At 37.9% G+C, this 23,569-nt stretch overlaps 1 protein-coding gene across 1 annotated transcript in view; it reads right to left on the bottom strand.

The window, feature by feature from the left end:
- The window catches only part of LOC136839819 (protein AATF-like), a 52,517-nt gene extending 36,572 nt beyond the window's left edge, over positions 1–15,945 (bottom strand). Inside the window, 2 exon segments of the mRNA XM_067106149.1 lie at positions 15,589–15,745; positions 15,885–15,945. Coding sequence (XP_066962250.1) covers positions 15,589–15,745; positions 15,885–15,945 — 218 coding nt within the window.
- Positions 15,946–23,569: the final 7,624 nt, after the last annotated feature.

Raw genomic sequence — 23,569 nt, forward strand, 5'->3', positions numbered from 1 at the left:
TGTTTTTACCTCACAGAGAACATTGGCCAGTAGCAGTAGAGATAACGAATTTCAGTAAAATGTTTTGTGTTTTGGAACGTAGCCTGTAATGAAAAGGATTTTTATTACCTCTGACAGTAAACTAGCGTCAGACTAAGTATGACCAACGACTACTATGATGCCAACATTGGTGCAGGGGGAAAATTAGAAACATAAGGAAAAATGAATATTTGAACAGGGGTTTAGGATGATTATAAGTAGATAGATACGACATCCACACACAAAATATATATATATATATATATATATATATATATATATATATATATATATATATATAGGTAAATGAATATTTATCACTTCACCATGATTCATATACAAGCATTAAGCTACAGATGTCGTTCTACCTCGGAAATAATAATTTATATGTATATGTATGTTTACCGAATGGGAATTACAGCTGATAAGTTCGTCTTCTCACGGGCTCGAACTGTTATATTATATATATATATATATATATATATATATATAATGTGTGTGTGTGTATATATATACATATATTACACATACACAAAATACATATATATATATATATATATATATATATATATATATATATATATATATTATAGGGTCAAATGGTCTAAATTATAACAGACACAAAATTCATCTAATTATTAATATACAACAAAGTTGAAAGAGTAATTGCTGGAAAGCCACCTAGAGAAAGAAAAAGTGAATGTGAGTGAGGGCGCAAGACGCGGTGGTTTGGGTTGCACGGGTCTTGGGTAGTGAAACATTGTGCACAAACTCCTTAGAGATGATTGGACTCGCACATTCAACATGACGTGAATTTCTTGGAAACCCAAGAAAAGAATCAATCTCTGAACATCGCCTCCAGGAACACCTGCCCGCTATCTATGCCCGACCAACCTCTCTCCAAAGGTAATCTAACCAATGTGCCGAAGAAGATATCATGACGGGTTCTTGAATTGAAATGAATATAGAATTTAGGCCAAAGGCCACATCACTGGGACCTATGAGGGCATTCAGCACTGCAACGGAAATTGACAGTAAAAGGTTTGATTGAAAGGTGTAACAGGAGGAAAACCTCGCAGTTGCAACATGAATCAACAGTTAGGAGAGGATGGAAATTAAGATGGAAGAAAGAGAATATGAGTGAGGGGTACAGTAAAGGAACGAAAGTGGGTTGCAGCTAGGGGCCGAAGGCACACTGCAAAGAACCTGAGTAATGCCTACGGAGGTGCACTGGCGGCGCTACCCCTCTACAGGAGAAAAAAAAAAGCAAGAGGGGTTCTTGAACCAAGAGTAGTTATTTCCCTCAAATTTGCCTCGACAAGAAGTGCTTGTGAAATATGAATTCTGACGATGGAAACTGTTTTTAGTATAAAAATGTATTATTCGTTCAGAAACTGAGTTCCGATACAATATAGTATAAATTTGTATGAATTGGGAGGACAAAGAGGAAATACCTTTGAAGTTGCTAAGTCAGGAAGACTCCGGAGAAGGTGAAAGATTTACAAACGTTAGTTCGAGGACTGCATTTGTAAAACTGACTGCAGCAGTAGATACCCATGATCTAGGAATGGATAAGAATGAGACTGAAAGTGAAGAATATTAACCAGATTACCATTATATACATATACATATATATATATATATATATATATATATATATATATATATATATATATATATATCGTGAACGTGTGTGTTAATACATGTTCATAAAATACTTTATACAAATAAATATACGGTATACTGCACATGCATTTATACATATATATATATATATATATTTATAAAATATACATACATGTATGCATGTATGTATATTCATATGAAAATATGGAGAAAAAACGTTCATAGGCTAAGTAACAGATGACGTACAGCTATCAATATTACTTAGAACCATTAACGATCATAAATAATTTAGAAAATGAAAGCACTTAACGTGGAAGAACCTAATTAAATATTAATAATTCCCCAACTAGTATAACGCATATTCCGATCCTCAGTCAAAACCTACTTTTTAATCTTGATAACAGATAGTCCCTACTCCATAATCACTTTCCAAGGTCTTGAGAGCCGTAAGTCTTCGTCACTTGCCATTGTATAATTACAAGGATATCTCTCTCTCTCTCTCTCTCTCTCTCTCTCTCTCTCTCTCTCTCTCTCTGAGCCTTAATCTCAAGAGGTTAGTTATTCATCATAATACTTAGCTCTCACTCTCTTTAATCGCAATTAGTTATTCATCAGAATACTCAGCTTTCTCTCTCTCTCTCTCTCTTTCGTCTAATAATCTCACACTTAATCTCAATTGTTCATCAAATTCTTATCTCTCTCTCTCTCTCTCTTCTCTCATCTCTCTCTCTTCTCTCTCTCTCTCTCTCTCTCTCTCTCTCTCTCTCTCATTAATACCCCTTTCTAGTTTTACCCTCATTTATCACACAAAATACTGACAAGATTACTGCCTCCCCTATCTCTCAATCTTCAATCTAGGCCAGTCTCGGACAGGTGGCGGGAATGACTCTTCAACCCTTTAATTACTCACTTACTCCATCACACAGACGTCCAGTAGTCTCCAATCACCAAAAATAAGACGCAGGGAGGGCCAACTGGGGGTCATTTTCCTCCTCGTGCCAAGATTACTGTATTCATGCGATGGGATAAAATGACTGGTTTTATGCGCTGTGCTGGCCCTTGGCAACCCCTCCTCTGAAGCTTCCGCATGTAGTATATTCAAATACATAAACATGCTGGGACCCTATCTGTCTGTCTATCTACCTATCTAATTAAATATCTACTGTACTGTATATCTATATCTAAATATATATACATACACACACATATATATACATATAATTGCAGAAGACAGACACACACACACATATATATATATAAATTTATATATATATATCGAGGATATATATATATATATATATATATATATATATATAAATATATATATATATATATATATATATAGGGATACTATATATATATATATATATATATAATTATCCACACATATCATGATCGAGAGGAAAATTAATGTCATTGTTTTGATTTTTTCAATGGATATATAGGAGAAAACAAGAATAGATATATATATATTATATATATATATATATGATTTTATATTTAGTTTTATGTTTACACACACACATATATATATATATATATATTTATTGGTGTTTTGTATATTATATCGTATTTATGAAAAAATCAAAACAATGTTTTTCACCTGCATTCTTTTTAGTTATGTATTTATATAAAATAAAAAAATATATATATATATATATATATATATATATATATATATATATATATATATATATATATATATATATATATATATGTTTTTATAAATATTACTGCTGTTCGCCTCGATGTACATTTAGGGATAGAAATATCAGCCTGACTGAGACAGGAAATTGCTTTGTCCCACGATAGGTAGCATTTTTAGTAGACATTTAACCCCATAGGCTGGAAAGTTTGTAAACAAAATATGTTAGGGCATTAGGGACCTAAGCCTCAGAGAGGGTTTATGCTCAATGACCCCTAGTTATGGTGGCCCTTAAGCTTTATTCTATGCATTCGACGATGCCTTTGTCAAGGTCGGATTGCCCGGGTGGTATAAGTCCTCCTCTGGAAGGAAGCGGCGGGTCGGGTCAGAGAGATCCCAGCGGTCGCTGAACCAGGGTGACGCTGCGTGCGTGCCGAACGATATTCTTTATTACTTTCTCTCCTACGTCTATCTTAATTAGTGAATTGGGAAGACTGCCAGAATACGACTCCTGAGGTTCCTCGTTTTGCGCAGCGACTCGACATTCACGGTAAGTCCGATTCTTGTTGAAGCTTCGTCGATTGACTAGTTCTTTTCTGTATTTCACATTTTTTCTTTGTTTTCTTCCTTCAGCCACCACTTAGGGTATATGTGTTTACAAAGTCTAGATTAAGCCTAATTATTTTATTGTTAGCTTCAACCCCATTATTCCAGTAAAATACCTAGGATTTAGGGTAAGCAAAATCAGGTTAAATCTCGATGCTTTGATTGCCTCGCGTCCGAATGTTTGGAAGAACCGTTGCGTTTAAAATCAAATTCATCTCAAATATTCTTTGTTAAGGTTAATAACCCTTAACTGGCGACCTTTGGCTAATTAACGTCTGTCTTTGAGGTTAACTTTTGGCTTCAAGTGGCAGGTTACGTGTAATCTTGGTTTGCAGGGCCGTAAAAATTACGTAAATTGAATAATACATGATCAACCAAGACCCCTTCACACGTAACATTGGCGACCTTGCGTAGAATCTAAAGTACATTTTAGAGAAAGAATCTGGAGAAAAGGAAATTAAAATTACATTAATTCCAAAAAATAAAGTCAGATATCGAACCCCATTTCATTCTTCCAAACAAGGAACCAGGCATAATAATAAGCAGTAAAGAGGATAGTTATAATAACAAGTGTAGCGAGAATTAGCGTAGGTAGGAAGGGTGCGTCGAGAGCAGAGAGTCATAATTTATAACGTTTAAGACAAGGGCATTTTACCGTGTTCGGATTCGTGAGAGAAGTCGTTCAAGTAACGTATCTTAAGGCCGGAAAAAGCGGAGCCTGTTTCATATACACAAAGTAATTTAGAAATCGCGTCAGCAATTCCGATCGTTATTGTTTGCATATAGCGGGAATCATTCAAAAAACCGTGTCAGTGAAGTAGCAAACGAACGGAAGTAGTAATTTTATCAATAAAGGTACATTTTCAACAACGTAAATTTGGTCCGTTCCAAATCAGCAAATCTATTCCATTGTTTTTTTAGGATGTTTCCGGTGAGAATACGATAACAAAAGACAAAGTTGTTTGGTAATTTAGTTTTCCATCCGTAACGTAAAACGCTATGCATGATTGGTATATTTAAAGTAAAATCTGGATACCTGCATTTGTTTCGTTGCGTTTTTTTGAATTTGTGCTAAAAAGAAAAAATACCATCTTGATCCCTCCGTGTTTGCATCGATTTTTGAAATTGTTCGAACTGTTTGTGAGAGAACGGCCATTTGGGGTTTCCTTAGCAGGCCGAGGTTGTTTTTGAAATTTAGGCCTAACGGGACCTTTTTCCGCCATCTTAAGACCTTGTTGTTATTGTGACCTCGACTCTGCTCCCAGCCACTCTTGGGGCATATATTTTTTTTTTTTAGTCAGTAGAACCCACCTCCTAATATCTTAGCTAAAAAAAAAACAAAAGATAATTTAGGCAGGGAAAGATAGGCCTTAGTTAGGAGTAATACCACAAGTTCCTATACGAATACCTACTATAAAATCATATAAAGAAAATTTAAAAATTTTACGATAAACTTTTGTGACGTCGGCTCCCGGGAAAATTAAGATAATAAAGTAATCCCTAAGGAAGCCAAGACGACGCATCTATATCATTTTATTAAGATCCATGCCATTGTGCATGTATAAAATCTTTGTTTACATGTTCTCAAGCAGCAAGAAATTCGCTGATTGAAATCTCTCTCTCTCTCTCTCTCTCTCTCTCTCTCTCTCTCTCTCTCTCTGTCATTCAATTCAAGTAGCATTCCTAACCTAAGTGTACGTGACCCTCTTCAAAGAAAGAACGGCCGACACTAGGCTAATTAATTCGAATACAATAAACCAAATAAAAGAAACACCTCTGTCCCACAATAGATGAGGACAAGTTAAGAGTAATTACGATACAGTGATAAACTGTCGGTCACGAGTGAGGCCTGCTATCCAGACCGAAGCAAACAGTAGTTTTCACCCTCTGAAAAAGAAGGGGCCAGCACGTTGCCGGTACTGGGACCAGCCACTCACGAGGATCTTTAAAAAAAAAAAAAAAAAAAAACCCAAATTCACTTTATTCCACAGTGCCAATAATTTGCAGCACTCATCACTTGAATAGCTTACTCTCTCTCTCTCTCTCTCTCTCTCTCTCTTTTACCTTCCCTTTCTCTCTCATTCGATTGTTGCACTCTGCAGGGGTGTAGAGTGCCTTTCCTCCCATATAGCCTAGTTGGACTCCAGTAGAGGGTCCCTAGGAACACATTGGCACCATAAGTGCCACCAACAAGAATCCAGAAAAATAAATAAAACAAAACAAAAGGGAACACAGAAGAGAAGGTTCTTCTGGAACCTAACCTGCACCAGTGCCTAGGGATACTGAGTGCCACCAGTGTGACCTGTACACAGGCACACCCAAACTACAGTGCCACCTTTTGAAAGGGTGCCACGTCATTGAAGAGACACTTCCTCGCTGCCCAAGTACGCCCAGTCGACCCGGTTAGACGCCCTTCCCCACCAGAACCATGGCAGCAGAGCATTATAAAACTTTCCTGGGGCTGGGGACGGCGGCAGGTCTCACCGGCTCGGAACTTACCACCTGGGTTAAGGAGCAAGTGGACGACTTGGCCAAGCGGGAGAAGGAAGAAAGACTCGAGCAGAGGAAGTATGAACCGAGCAGAGGAAGTATGAAGCAGAGGAAGTATGAAGAAGAACGAAGGGTGTATGAAGCCGAGCAAAGGCAATATGAAGAGGAAAGAGAAGAAAGAAGGAGACAGCATGAGTTAGCCTGCAAGGAAACTGAGTTAGCCCTAAAGGAGAAGGAGCTCGAGCTTGAGAGAGCGAAAATGGAGAATGCCGAAGCTATGGCTAGCCATCAAGCCTCCAGTCCTACACCTGCTGCATCAAACGCTCCAATTTCGAGCATCAATTCCCTAGTCCCCAAGTGGACTGAGGACGAGCCAGAAGCATGGCTGGAGGAGATCGAGGCTCTTTTCGATAACTACAGCACCACGGAGACGGAGAGAGCCTTAATACTAGCCAAGCATATGGAGGAAAAGCCAAGGCAGCGCTTCGCTCACTGGAGAAGAGCCAGAGAGGCAACATGGCGGAAGTTCGTAGAGTCATTACAAAGGCCTACGAGATAACCCCAGAAAAATGGAGACAACGGTTCGAGGTCTTGCCAAGGAAGTCGGCTGGTCTTGGACAGAATGGGCATGTCACAAAACCCAGTCCGGTACGCGCTGGTTCGACTCCTTGGCCTGCACGACGTTTGAGGATCTCTTCAATCGGACCATGCTAGAAGACCTTTTCCAATGTGTGCCAGGGCCCCTTGCGGTATATCTTAACGATAAACAGCCCTCCACACTTATGGAAGCTTGTCGCATGGCTGATTCATGGGAAACCTTCAATCAGTCGCATAGCACCTCTCAGAAGCGAATCATCCCTCCGGCCTACCTCTCGAACTCCACTCGCCCGAAGAATGGACTGCCTAGCAAGACCCTGTGCAACTATTGCAAGAAGGGGGGCCACGCTGAAGCTGAGTGCCGATACAAACTCGGCACTAATAAGCAGCCTAACCCTACCAGCCAGAACTCCGCTCCCGATTCATCCGCTCAGCCCTCTCCTCCAACAGTTACTGCAGGCCACCGAGCCCATCCAAAAGGCCCGTGCAGATCCTGTGGGGCTGCTAGCCACTACAATGCTGGATCTCCGGCCTGTCCACATCATGTCCCCACCACCAAATTTGTCAACCTAATCAGCACTTCATTTTTCTGCTGCTGGTCCGCACGGATCCTTTACCCCGAGAGACTGGAAACCCAGTTCATCTCGGTGGCCCCTCTTCAGAGCACTAGCCTGCCAGTGACCCTTCCGGTCACAGTAGACACTGCGGCAGACATTAGCCTGATCACTAGGGCCCAAGTGCCAGCCAGTGCCATGGTTGACGAAGAAACCCGGTGGGAAATGAAGTGGATAGAGGGCCACACCATTACCGTTCCTACTGTCCAACTCCAGGTTATGACACCTTGGGGCACGATACCCCACCGCCTTGGCGTGGTAGGTGGAATTCGGCCCGGAGTGGTCTTCTTGTTGGGTCGGGATCTTCTCTGCGGAAGCCCGTTACCAACGCCACTTCCGCAGCCACGTTACCTCCTCCACAGAGGCCACATGTAAACCTCTCAACCATGACAAACCTCCACCTTCCGCCCACCAAAGTGGTCCACGGAAGGGGCACAACAAACCTATTCCAGGCCTAGCCCTCTCCAATTGCGAAGGGCTGGCCCACCAAGAGGTCCTCCCCCTCCCAAGAGAGAGATTCAGGAGGAGCAGTACCGCTGCAGGATGTGCAAGCGGGCAGACCACTCCACAAATTGGGAGGGCTGCCCAAGCAAGCAACGCCCAGCGGACGCCCCGAACAAAACTCACCGAGAGGCTACGATCTCCGCTGGGGCAGGAATCTCTGCCGCAGCCAAACCCAAGTCGTCCGAGAGGTATTGCACCTCCGGACCCCTTGTCAGGCATGCCTGACCTCAACTGCTGCCAGTGCCACTTGCGAGCACTGAGCAGTGCCAGACTCCGTCCGCCCCGGACGTTGAGCTACCAATGGAAAAGGCCCCTATGCGGGTCTAAATCATGAGGTGAATCCTCCTCCGGGAGATTTAGGATTCCCCATGCAGTTGATCATCGCGACTGGAGAGCCTCCAGCACCCGAAACTTCTTTGCAAGATTCTTCTTTGCAAAATTTGAATCCAGGGGATGAACCCTGGAGGATCGAAATGGTACCCCTCCCTTGGAAGACCAGGAACTGGCATCCTCGGACGCAGAAGTCGAGATCGCTCTTGCTCCGGTTGTCGCAGCAGCCGGAGTAGGGAGTCCTCCGCAGCTTTTGCAGTTGCCCTGACTTCGCGCCCGCTAGCCCTTCTGGCCTGTCCCCGAGTCGGTGCTCTCATCACCTGCTAGGCCAGCTACTGATAGGCCTTGGAGGAAACCGAAGAAGAAGAAGAAGGGGCGGAAGAGAGCCCAGTAGTTGCCGAGCTATACGCTCATCCTGGCACTAGTGCCCTCTCGGCACAGTGCCCTAACATCTAAGAGTGATCCTGGCCCCTTGCCCAGAGAAGGTAGCCAGTGTGATCTCTTCCTTTATTGTACATAGCCTAGGCCACCTTAAAGTACGGTACATCAATTTAGTAACCTTGTTCTTCCACTTACCACCGAGCCGCAGTAATCATGTAAGTAGCCTAACTAATTTCAGTAATCTTAACTATTGTGAAACGAGCCACGATGCTCGTGACACGCATGGCCTAAGACCTCAGTGAGGCACCCATTTATCATATGAGGCAACCCTCATGAATTAACTAGTAAATTTTAATTGTATTAAACATAAACCATGTTGTAATTTAGTTAGAATATTAACTCTTATGTTGGTGCTACGGTCGGGTTAGGATAGGTTAGGCTAGGGAATATCATAGAATGTACCACTAGGCTAGGTCTAAAACACATCATGATTGTAGGAGGTAGCCTATAATAACCGTGAGCACCTTCTAGTACTATTAGAATTAGGTTAAGTAGTGATTATAGCTCATATCCTATCTAGGTTAGGTAGTTCTGTAGCTAGGTAGGCTAACCAGGACTAATCTGCTCAGGGGAAGGAGAGTAACCTACGAGAGGCGAACAGCTTGCTTAGTATAGACCTTCACGCCCGAAAAGGGAGTGAAGGCCCTCTTAAGGGGGAGCTTTTATAAATATTACTGCTGTTCGCCCTCGAACATTTAGGGATAGTAGAATATCAGCCTGACTGAGACAGAGAAATTGCTTTGTCCGGTAGGCTAGAGCATCTTCAGGCAATTTAAAAATAACAAGGTAGCACAAGGCATTTAACCCCATAGGCTGGAAAGTTTGTAAACAAAATATGTTAGGGCATTAGGGACCTAAGCCTCAGAGAGGGTTTCGCTCAATGACCCTAGTTATGGTGGCCCTTAAGCTTTATTCTATGCATTCGACGATGCCTTTGTCAAGGTCGGATTGCCCGGGATCGTATAAGCCCTCACTCTGGAAGAAACGGCGAGGTCGGGTCAGTGAGAGAGATTCCAGCGGTCACGGAACCAGGGTGACGCTGCGTGCGTTCCGAACGATATTCTTTGTTCTTTCTTTTCTCCTACGTCTATCTTAATTAGTGAATTGGGAAGACTGCCAGAATACGACTCCTGAGGTTCCTCGTTTGCGCAGCGACTCGACATTCACGGTAAGTCCGATTCTTGTTGAAGCTTCGTCGATTGACTAGTTCTTTTCTGTATTTCACATTTTTTCTTTGTTTTTTCCTTCAGCCACCACTTAGGTATATGTGTTTACAAAGTCTAGATTAAGCCTAATTATTATATTGTTAGCTTCAACCCCGTTATTCCAGTAAAATACCTAGGATTTAGGTAAGCAAAATCAGGTTAAATCTCGATGCTTTGTATGCCTCGCGTCCGAATGTTTGGAAGAACTGTTGCGTTTAAAATCAATTCATCTCAAATATTCTTTGTTAAGGTTAATAACCCTTAACTGGCGACGTTTTTGGCTAATTAACGACTGTCTTTGAGGTTAACTTTTGGCTTCAAGTGGCAGGTTACGTGTAATCTTGGTTTGCAGGGCCGTAAAAATTACGTGAAATTGAATAATACATGATCAACCAAGACCCTGACACGTAACAATATATATATATATATATATAAATAAAGATAAAATCCATATAAGGAAACTAAACACTGGAGTATATATATATATATAGGCCTTTCGACACTATGTCCTTTTACTTATCAGACTGAAGAAATATAAAAGTATATATTTATAAATATAAAATATATTATATAAATGACAGATGGGGATTATAAAGGAAACATATGTACCTAGAATCCAATACAATTGAAGAATTAGTACAACTATAAAACAGGATTAAATATTTAAGAGGTTTTCAACGGATTAGGATCAACCATTCAGGAGCAGGGACAGGACAATTAAAAGATTATACAGGTACGTGACTGACCACCTAAAAATTTTTAGTACAACACAATACTTCTTTTTTTTTGTAAATAATAACTTTTTGCAAGGTGAACATTTTTACAAATAAGAAATTATATTAACCTTCTGATACGGAAAGCCCTATTTACAAAAACGTCTCTAGATATGCCAAAGATGCATTTAGGGAGGTATAATAGCTGAGCGAAAAAAAAGTTTTTCAAAAATCACAGCACGCATTTAGTTTTTATGATTAAGAGTTCATTTTTGGCTCTTTTTTCTCATTGCCTGAAGTTTAGTATGCAACCATCAGAAATGAAAAAATATCATTATCATATATAAATATTGGAATATATGACAGCGAAAAAAAAAAAACTCGTATATAATTGTATACAAAAAGATACTTTGTAAGCAAAACGGTTAAAGCTAATGAGTTAATTTTTTTAGTTGTATTGTACACTAAATTGTGATGATTTTGGTATATAACAGATTGTAAAACGATTAAAGCAACACAGAGAAAATATTACCACAAAATGATGCATGAATTCGTAACGCTGTGGCATTAATAAAAGTTTTTTAAAAATTCACCATACATCGAAATATTGTGCTAGAGAGACTTTCCAATTGTTTCAAAATGAAGGAAATTGATTGAATATTACTAGACTGTAAGTTTTTTTAGCTTACAATTGCATTTTTTACCATTTCAATCGAGTTAAAGTTGACCGAAGGTTGATTTTTTCTATTTATCGTTATTTATATGAAAATATTTCAAAAATGGTAAAAAGCTAAAAGCATGATTTATTTTTTGTTGTATTCTACATGAAATTGCGCACATTTTGATGTATAACACTTTATGTAACCAATAATATAAAACGGCGAAAAATTATGACAAGGTGACTCAAGAAATGCCAGGATTTTCAGCGGAGTCTCCGCGCGATGAAGGAAAAAGTTTTTTAAAAATTCACCATAAATCGAAATATTGTGCTAGAGACTTTCCAATTGTTTCAAAATGAAGGAAATTGATTGAATATTACTAGACTGTATGTTTTTTAGCTTACAATTGCATTTTTTTACCATTTCGATCGAGTTACAGTTGACCAAAGGTTGATTTTTCTATTTATCGTTATTTATATGAAAATATAACAAAATGGTAAAAGCTAAAAAGCATGATTTATTTTTTGTTGTATTCTACATGAAATTGCGCACATTTTGATGTATAACACTTTATGTAACGAATAATATAAAATGGCGAAAAAATTACGACAAGGTGACTCAAGAAATGCCAGGATTTTCAGCGGAGTCCACGCGCGGGCGGAGCGAAAGGAAAAGTTTTTTCAAAAATTCACCATAAATCGAAATTTTGTGCTAGAGACTTTCCGTTTGTTGCAGAATAAAGGTAAATGATTGATTGTTACTAGAATGTAAGAATTTTGGCCTACGATTGCGTTTTTCGAGCATTTCGGTCGAGTCAAAGTTGACCAGAATGTTAAAATTTTGTCAGTTATCGTGATTTAAATGAAAATATTTCAAAACTGTTAAGAGCTAAAAGAATGATTTATTTTTGTTGTATTCTAACATGAAATTGCGCACATTTTGATGTATAACACTTTATGTAACGAATAATATAAATGGCGAAAAAATTACAACAAGGTGACTCAAGAAATGCCAGGATTTTCAGTGGAGTCCACGTGATCAAGGAAAATGTTTTTTCAAAATTCACCATAAATCGAAATATTGTGCTTAGAGACGTTCCGTTTGTTGCAGAATAAAGGTAAATGATTGATTGTTACTAGAATGTAAGAATTTTTGGCCTACATTGCGTTTTCGAGCATTTGGTCGAGTCAAAGTTGACCGAATGTTAAAAATTTTGTCAGTTATCGTGATTTAAATGAAAATATTTCAAAACTGTTAAGAGCTAAAAGAATGATTTATTTTTTGTTGTATTCTACATGAAATTGCACATTTTGATGTATAACACTTTATGCATCGAATAATATAAAATGGCGAAAAATTACGACAAGGTGACTCAAGAAATGCTGACATTTTCAGTGGATTTCCACATATTTTATAAAGAGAAGGAAAAGTTTTTCAAAAATTAACCATAAATCGAAATATTGTACTAGAGACTTCCGTTTGTTGCAAAATGAAGGTAAAGGATTGAATATCACCAGAATATTAGATTTTGCTTACCCAAAAAGACCCAAATAAATAAAAAAAATTAAAAAAAATATATATATAATATATATATATATATATATATATATATATATATTTATATACATATATATATATATACATATATATATAAAAATATTATATATATATATATATACATATATATATATATATATATATATATATATATATATATATATATATATATATATAATATATATACATATATATATATATATATATATATATATATATATATATATATATATATATATATATATGTATATATATATATATATATATATATATATATATATATATATATATATATATATATATATATATTAGAATTCATACATACACATATATATAATATTATATTGTTTTTTACTTTGGTACCGATACATAACTAAAAAGAAATGCTTGTGAAAAACTTTGTTTTTGCATACTTAAAACTAAATAATATACAAAACACCAATAAATACAGATATATAAAAACTTGTAATAAATATAAAACTAAAAATAAATTCAATGCAGATTACTCACTGTAATCCTGACTCTTGTTCTGTTCTTGTTTTCTCCCTGCTCCATTGAAGAGTCTTGCATTTTTTTCCTCGACATGACGAGGCACAGGCGGAGGAGGGAGAAGGGGAACTTGCGGATGAGCCGCTTATTCGCGCCCACTGCGCCCCGGTGTATTTCGGGTAGGCACATCAATATATAACCGCAGTGTGGTACTTTGCGGTTACACTCCTCGAACCTGCAAAGTGCTACCCTTGCAGGTGCGACAGACATACCGGTTTCTCCTTCTGCCATTCATATGGCACACCCGGCACCGTTTCTATTTTACGCCCTTCTAGGAGCTCCAGTGTGATGATCTGCCTGCAGCCGACACACAGGGTCAACTACCCGACGGGACACTGGAATGTGAGGGAGGGCGGCAGCATCACCAAGGGTGGCGGCATCATCCAGGAAGCGGCATCATCCAGGACGGCGGCATCATCAACGGCGGGCGGCATCATCAATAATGAAAAATGTTATCTTCAAGGGCGGCGGCATCTTCAAGGCGGCAGCAGCAGGGGCGGCGTTGGCAGGAGCAGGAAGATACCGAGGCTGGCCCTCCTAGCGACATCTGCCCTTTCCTCTCGGGGCAGAGCTGGAGCTCGGGGCAGGGGGGCAGTGTTAGAAGGCCACTCCTCTGGATTGAAGTTTATGAGGGCATTCCCAGCCACCTCAAGAAACTGGATGTGGGACAACCTCCGAGCATCAGAATTGTACCCACAGTAAAGGATGTAGGCATTCTGGAGGGCCAACTGAAGGAGGTATTTGACGAGCTTCTGTGTCCACCTCCTGGTTCTCCTGGCGAAGGATAATACTGGATGAGTTGATCAAAGAGATCAACTCCTCCCCATGTGCCTGTTATTGTAGTGCCTGATGACAGTAGGGCTGTTGGACATGTAAACTCCTCATAGATAAGTCGGCCCTGCCGACGTGTCTTCTTCCCGCTGAATAATCTCTTCTTGGATGGGCTCATGACAACGTCGTAATCATGGGCAGAGTCGGACCCCCTTCCAACAGATGACGAAGACATCTCCCTTCCGCCGCCACTCTGTCTCTCTCTTGCCAGATGTTTGGCTAGCAAACCTCTTGAGGACATTCAGAGGGCCCCACGCACCAACCAGCAGGGTACCACTGACGCAATGTACACTGCTTCCTATTACAGTTCCTGGGCCAGGGATACTGAGTTATAATAATTATCCATAAACAGGTGGTATCCCTGGTTACGGAAACGATCCACAAGACCGAAGACAGTGTCACGCAGTTGGAGAAGACCCCAGAATACACCGAGAAGTCCACGACGTATCCAGTGTTGGCTTCCGAATGAAAAATAACTTTACACCATATTTCTTTGGCTTCTTGGGGTTGTACACTTTATACTTAGACGCCCTTTGTATGGCATCATCCCCTCATCCAAAGAAAGGTTCTTGAAGGAAACAAGAAACTGGCACCGTTCACGAATGTACTCAACACTGGACGGACTAAGATGAGGCGGCCGGGTTATTCTGGGTACAGCCCTTCGGTTTTCATATTTGAAACACTGTCCATCGCCAGGAAACTATCACGGGCATAATGCCAGGCACATTGGGCGTTTAAAAAAATTCCGCCTCCAATATTGCCTGGACGTCAGCAGCAGGCATCATTCCAAAAAAATGTGGAGCAAAAAATGCGCCATGTCCGTGAGGTTGCAGCCCGCCAGCTGATTCGACAACATCATCTGCAGTTCCTCACGGCAGTACCATGTGCAACTAGGAATTCCAGCAATTCCCAAGTCAGGAAGAGCTGAATGAACCCCAGTGCAGTGAGAGGCACAGGGTGCATGTTAGGTGGGGTGGGGTCCTCCAACCACCCCTCATCACTTTCGGACGAACGGCCTTTTTAAGCTGCCGCAACATTGCGACCTTTTACGGGCCTGTGCAAAACACGTGCACGGGCGCCTAAGCACTCCCACCCTCCCAGCTGGTCTGTCTCCCCACTTTCACCATCACTTTCTGTCTCGTCCCCACCAGCCCTGTCAGGCCTCCTCCTCCTCCTCCTCCTCCTCCTCAGACTCCCTCATACGCACTGAAACCACTAAATTCCAATTCACTTTCCTCCTGTGGCTCCCATGACGGACATTGGGGCAAGTACTCATCATCACTAACATCAGGCGTGATGTCCTCATCACTGGATGACCAACTGCCACCGAAATCAGGACTTCCCACCTGCTCTCGATTAGCTCCGGGATGAAAGTATATTAAATCAATGTCCTTTTGTTGGAGGCCTCCCAAATGCTTTCGATGCCCTCAGACACCCGGATGCTTCCTCAGGGGTCGTAAAGGCACGGATGTGGTATATGGTCCTCTTCCAGGTCACACGTGGCTGCACAACGGCGTTGAGAAGCTGGGTCATCTTGGGTACTTGGTCCCTCTCCAGCATCCCAGTCTAAAACTGCGTCTCACACGCTCACTACCGACAGGCAGTATGCGCCTTTCACGGTCCTGACGACGTTGAGACATGTCTGCAAACGTCCTGTTGCCTCACAAATACGCAAACACTAAAGCCAAAGTTCTGCAAAACACGGATGCGTCAAAAAATTGCTCGGACTTAGCGGCGCTGATGCTTTCTGGTACGCAAGGAGGAGGGAATGACAGATGAGATTCTGGGTGACGCTTATAAACAAAACAACAGCTTGATTGCGGAAATCCGTGAACTGCCAATCCTCAAGGCATTGATTTAAAACCTTTTAAAAAGGGATTATAATTATTTTTCCAGGGACAGGAATATTAAAAAAGCATTTTTAGTCGACGACCATGGTAAATTTTGACATCGTACAACAGACAATTTTAGTCGACGTTTTTTGGTACATCCAGTAGGCGTTTAAGATGTTAAAAATACAGATATATAGATATAAAATATATATCAAGTAGCTAACTTGTAATTAAGTCAGTGATTTTATCTTTTAGGTCATTCTTGAACATTTTTCTAATACAGGGGTCCAAATAATACATGCCAGGGCTAAGATTAAAATTACAACTGGAAGTAAGGTGGATAATAGCGGACTCCAATAGATTTCTTGAAGAGAAATCTTTCGATCTGGCAATCACTGAACTTTCAGTCCAATTTATCCTGTGAGAGTTTTCACTTAAATGAATGAATATAGCATTGGATGCTTGTCCAGTTTTGACTGAATACTTATTTTGCTTAATACATACATCTAAATCTTTGCTAGATTGGCCAACATAAAAAGAGGGGCAATCCAAACATGGAATTTTATATACAGTATTATGTTGTTGATTTCTTTAGGGCTATTTTTTATTAACATTCTTTTGAGTGTGTTATTATAAGAAAAAACGAGGTTTACATTAAAAGGTTTTAACAATGATTTTATGTTTTCAAAACCACTAAAATAAGGCAAGCTAAGAATGTTCTTAGGGTTTCTTTCTTCATGTTACTTTCACTATAAAACTTTTTGTGGGCTTTGTTATAACAAATATCTAGTATATGTGAAGGATAACATAAATCTGTCCCTATTTTTCTTATGTATTCAATTTCTTTATCCAAATACTGGGACTGACAATGCGCAAGGCTGTAAACACATAGAAGAAAAAAATTGATATTTTGATGTTGAGGTGATGGCCTGAATAAAAATGGACATAAGTTGAGTTGCTGGTTGGTTTCCTATAAATACTGAATTTACATTGAAATGATTCTCTATGTATTAAAACATCTAAGAAAGGGAGGCAATTGTCTCTTTCTAATGGATGGTACCTGGTTATTCAAATTACAGAGTAAATCATTTACATCAATACCAGCAGGCAAAACAGCTAAAATATCGTCAACATACCTATACCACTTTAAAGGAGTATAAATGATACAGTATTAGGTATATATCATTTTTCAAAGAATTCCATATACAAGTTTGAGAGGAGTGGGGATAAAGGGTTGCCCATTGCCATAGCAAATATTTGTTGGTAAAATGCACCATTGAATATAAACTTACAATCACAAATGCACAACCTAGTGAGAGAAATTATATGACTTACAGGTAGAGGTAATTCGTGATGGATTAATTCATTACTAAGATACTCTAAAATAGAATCTATAGGGACTTCAGTAAAAAATGAACAAACATCAAAACTAACGAATCTATCAGTGGGGCAAAAAGTGATTTTGTTTAATTTATCAACTAAATCTAGACTATCATATACGTGAGAATCTGAGATAGTTCCAAGTAACGGAGACAAGAGTTTGGTAATATATTTCGAAAGTTTATATGATATTGAGCCAACAGTACTGATAATAAGTGGCATAAGATTGTTTTCTTTGTGTGTTTTACTAATCCGCATATTAATTTAACGAGAGGAAATTTTTTACCGACAACTGACCTATTAGTTCTTTTTTATCTTTAAGGATTTTTTCACTGTGCTGATGAAACCTTTTATGACTTGATCAAAAAATGATTTTTGTTAGTTTTTGTATGTCGTATCATCATCCAGTAGGGCTTGCCCATACGTGATATGTAGTCAATTTTATCTAAAAATTGCAAAAAAAAAAAAAAAAAAAAAAACAACAAAAGACAATACAATCCACATCAAAGCTGATAAATCAATATAGAACTGTAATTTTAGATAACTGGGGATCAGCACAGATAACCGTTGAGTCAGCACTGATAACTGGAGATAATATCGAAAATCCGGTTATCAAAAACACTAGACAAGTGCCAGAAACCGGATTGCCAATACCCGAGGATGCGTGTGTGTGTGTGTGTGTGTGTGTGTGTGTGTATATATATATATATATAGGACAAAGGAATATATATATATATATATATATATATATATATATATATGTATATATACAGTATATATATATATATATATAACACATATATATATATATACCATATATAAATATATATATATATATGAATAAAGAATATATATATATATATATATACAATATAATATATATACAGTTGATCCTAAAGTGTTCACAGGGGTTAGGGACCACAACCACCGTGATAAAGAAAATGTGTGACTATTATCCGAGTCTAAAAATGCTTATAATTGCCTATTTTAATCGTTCAAACACCAAATATACCTTAAACTGTCATCCTACACCAAATACAGTTTACCTTAAACTATCATCCTAAAACACTTTAATGCCATTTCAAAGTCATCTTACAAGTTTCCCCTATCTTCAGGAACAGCCATTTTCTCTCATACAGTATAAAGCTGTCAAAAGTCAGAGTTAAGTACTGTATCTAAATATTTCAATATGCATTGAACTAAACATGTAGTAAAGTTTACAGTAAACCAATTAAAGCCAAAAATTGTAACATGTCCTGTATGTACAAAGAGAGCGAGAGAGAGCAAGAAGAGAGAGAGAGAGAGAGAGAGAGAGAGAGAGAGAGAGAGAGAGTTTTTCCTTTTGTATGTTTACATCAGAAGAAAATGAATCAGGAACAGCAGTTTTGTGAATTTGAGGGACTTTGCTTTACTTTAACATAAAGTACAGGTATTTCCCCAGTTACAATAGTATTACGTTACAAAACCCCATGTTCTTGAAAAAAATCGTTAATTCTGAAATCAGCCTAATGTTTTTATACAGTGCTAGGGTATACAGTAAACAATCTGAATACATACTGTATATGGTAGCCTAGTCTACAATAGATAATACTATATCTCTATACATTTTTAAAACCCCCAATGATTCACGCTCATCATCTTGATTCGTGGACTCTCACATCCAACGGGTTTCTATGTGGAACATATATACCCATTATGGAAATGCCATTAAAGTGACGCCCATTAACAGTATTTTTCACTGAGAAATGTTCTACTAATTACAGTATTTTCATATAATTTTCATGAATAAATGCACTTTTTGTGATAAAACTTTTAAAATACAAGGTATAAATTTTTAGAGGGTTTTTTGTGTTTAAACGATCAAAATGGGCAGCTCCCAGTGTTTTTAGAGGGCATATTAACCTCAACATTTTTTAGCACACGCAGGAATGCACCAAGCATAATAAACATGATGATGATTTCTGGGTTCACTGTATACAGTATAATTATAAATATCAGCTAATTCTGAGGTTCAATGTAGATTGACTTATGATAAATCAGTACAAACAGAGAAATTGAATAACACAAACAAGAGTTAGAAAAGCTGTACAGTGGTATTTTCACCAATATACATGAACGGTGTCAGACTGTTGATGGCTATGTATACTGACTTATAAAATAAAAGATTGTTGATAAATTGCAGGATCATCAACTCGGGCTCCTCTTCAGATACTATTTCTTCGGCTGTTAGTTCAGGTGTTACAAAAGAGGGTAGGATTTTGAGGAAAGAGCTGTCACGAGATCTAGAGGCTCGAGGCTCAAATGCAGTGGAAGGTATGGGGGAAAACGTTAAATGCATGGCACTGGAGTCGTTTTTTATGGGAAGTATCACAATCAGCTTGCACAGTCCAGTTTTTTTGTTCTTCAAACCAATGACTTAATCATGCAATAGTCTTGAACTGCTTGTCTGACTTTAGCAAATCTTAAAACAGTTCACATCCATTTAACTAAAAAGATTCATTGCATTTTCACTTTTGTGCCAATAAACAACTGCCATTTTTTTTTAAATTAATTATAAAAACTTTTGCATACAACTATTCTTCAATTTCTTCCTCCTCTTCTGCTTTTTCCTTCTGCAAGTTTAGATTAAATCTTCAAAAATTAGCTGAACATCTTAAAACATCTGAGTTGTTGGATATTTAACACTGTTCAGCTTTGTAGAAAATTAAAAGAAAAGCAAGTTGCCAAGCCCTTTTATTAATTTAATAACATCTTATATCCTTATCAAAACCTTTAAATGAGTTTATGTACACTTTTAGCACATTTTTCCAAATCCCATTCTGGCCCTTCTTTAGCCTTAACTCGTGATCATCCACATCTTCACCTGGCTCCATTTTCGATGTTCCTGCCTGTTCATTTAGAACACTGTCCTGTTACTTCCAGAATGTTCACACTTCTCAAGATGTTTTGAAGATGCTAAGCAAATATTATGCCAATGTCAGTAATCCATGTATGAGAAACAGTTGTGAATTTGTTGCAGAAACAAGTTTTAAATTCTGCCTTATCCCCGATTATTTTCCCCAAGCATTGTCAAGGTTCTTAATTTTAAGGATGTTGTTTTCCTCACAATAGATCTTTCAATAGTGAATAAAACAATACACAAACAAGTCTTCAAACAGCACTGCCGTCATCCAAACTTTCTTATTATGCCAGTGGTGTGCCAACAGGATACATATGTTTGCTGATTTTGCTAATGTGGCAGGATTTGCCAACATTGATCATGAATGACTGTAATGTGAACGTAATGTCACAGCCACATTTAAGCAGAAAGTCTAAATTGATGTTGTATGCCTAAACCTCTTCTACAATGTTATCTTTTTATTTCTAAAATTTCTTATTGTTACAACAATGAATATAACCTGTTTCATCAACATTATAGCAAAGATGGAAAACAATGATCTTATTAAAAAACCTCTAAATTTAGCAGGTCCTGACCAATCAATGCTGTTTCAGCTGGCATAATTTTCACACTATGAAAATCATGGCATTTTTGAAAGAAAGAAGCCATCCAGCACGAGGCTGCAATTTGTTTCAGGTATCATTATTTTTTCTTTAGTTCCTCGAGAAGACACGCTGATGGATTTGTTTCTTTGAATGGTCAAGAGGCTGTCATAAGTGGCATTAAACTTTTGTATCTGGTCCTCCATCCAGGTGAAGGGCAACTGCAATTCCATTTTCTTCCAAAGTTCTCATAAATCTTTATAATAATCATAATCCATGTTAAATATTTCAAACTAAAAATCCATTAAAATGAACAAATTTGTCACTTCAAAATAGAGTTGCTAAGAAGATTCAGTAGAATTGATGGAATGCTTGTCATGTGTCATTAAATCCTTCCCATGGCATGCTGGTTGATAATTTTCATTTTCTGAAAAATGACAGAGTAATAGTTACATTATGTCTAAAAATAGTTTACTAAAGCAGAACTCACTTGGGCATTTGGCAGACAAACTGCTAAAATGCAGTCCTGCTTTACCGCAGCACTGGTTAACGGCATTTCAGTTAAATACGCTTTGCAACAACGGCGTTAAATTTGGTTTTATGAAATTTAAGACTCGTTCAGCGCTGGTAAGCAGTTTATCGGTGTCATTTAGGCAGTTTAAGGCAATGTAAACGATTTTCAGCATCGTTAAGTGGTTTATTGGCATTGCTAAGATCCAGTTTATAAGTGCTGACCAGCACTTATCAATTGTAAATTACTATTTATACCATACATTGCTCTGATGTTAGTTAGAGGAACTTTATACCATAATTGCTCTGATGTTGGGAATGTTATCAACAATTTTTAGTTTATGGGTGCTCAGCTAGGGTTGAACGGAACAAACACCCTGCAATAAGGACAATGCACCAAGTGAGGTGTATGAGGTGTAATATATATATATACAATATCTTCCTAATCACAGGTTTTATATATATATATATATATCTATATATATATATATAGGAAGATAATATATTATATATATCTATATACAGCAATGTATATATATATATATATATATATATATATGATCCTGGTCTGAACTATATTATATATATATATATTTAGGTATACAATATATATATATATATACAGGCAATATGAGATTTACATATATACATTTATACATACATACATATATATATCTTGATTGTGGGTCATGCCTGTCATATTTATCCATATCCATTCCATATGCCCATGAACTATATATATGATATGAATTATATGTATGCCAAAATATATAGGGTATACATAGATCACTAATATCATAAAACACTAAACTTTACTAAATGCTAGTTTGAGAATATATATATATATATATAGGTTATAAATATAAAACATATATATATAATACAATTACACACACAAACACACACACACAGTATATAGAATACATATATATATATCCCCTATAGCAACCACTAGCAGGTGTATATATATATATATATATAGTCATATACTTGCCTGACTTCTTCATACCTGGCATTTAGCGTGCTTTTTATTCCCATTTTTGTATCTCAGCAACTTTACTGCCTCTTTGAAGGACTTTTTTGATTTGGAGGGACTGACCTGTGGTCTCTATACAAGATGGGCAACCTGCCTGTCAGACATCGCTTAGAATGGAAGAGGTGACATTATGTTTCATGTATCAACCAGATGGGGCTCTTTCTCCCCAGCAGCCTGTAAACTAGACTTAATGCCATCCAACTATTGGAGTGAGTTCTAGAGTACTCCTGAGGAGATCTACAGCCATGTTTTTTACGGGGGTGTTGAAAGTGGCTTTGTTTTGTGAAGTGTACAGAGAGTGTAATCGATCCATTTGCTTTTTAGGATCCCCTAAAAACAAGGTTACTAAAAAACTTGAAGGAACTTGAGGATGGAAAGTGTTCTCTTGACTCAAACACATAGGTAACCATGGATTGAATTGTGAGATGACCATAAAAGGATAGGCCATAATTAGCACAAGAGTCTTGAGACAAGAGCCACTATATATTAGACATATATGACAAAGGTTGACCTAGTCTTATGGAATATTAAAACCATGACTTCCCATTATATCATAAAAAGAAGTCCAGTCCAATATACAGGCTAGCTGGAGGACTTACATAGATATATCAACATTAGAAATCCTCAAGACAAGCAGCCTATGGGTTCCTCATATATACCATATATATATAAATAAACAGAGTGATTATATACAGGTAAATATATACAAACACAGCCCCTATACTGATATAGTATTATATATCTTGGGTACCAAGGCAAAATGTAGGACAGATTAATTCTTTATATATATAAGTCTTGATATAGAGAATAAAACACTTCTATATAGATATATATGTTTATATATATATAGTGCATATCCAATAATATAATGATCCAAATCGCACCATGAAGTAAAATATATTATCTACTATCTTTATCATAGAATTATTCTCTTAAATCATTCATC

This window comes from Macrobrachium rosenbergii, chromosome 6, assembly GCF_040412425.1.
Source record: "Macrobrachium rosenbergii isolate ZJJX-2024 chromosome 6, ASM4041242v1, whole genome shotgun sequence".
Classification (NCBI taxonomy): domain Eukaryota; kingdom Metazoa; phylum Arthropoda; class Malacostraca; order Decapoda; family Palaemonidae; genus Macrobrachium; species Macrobrachium rosenbergii.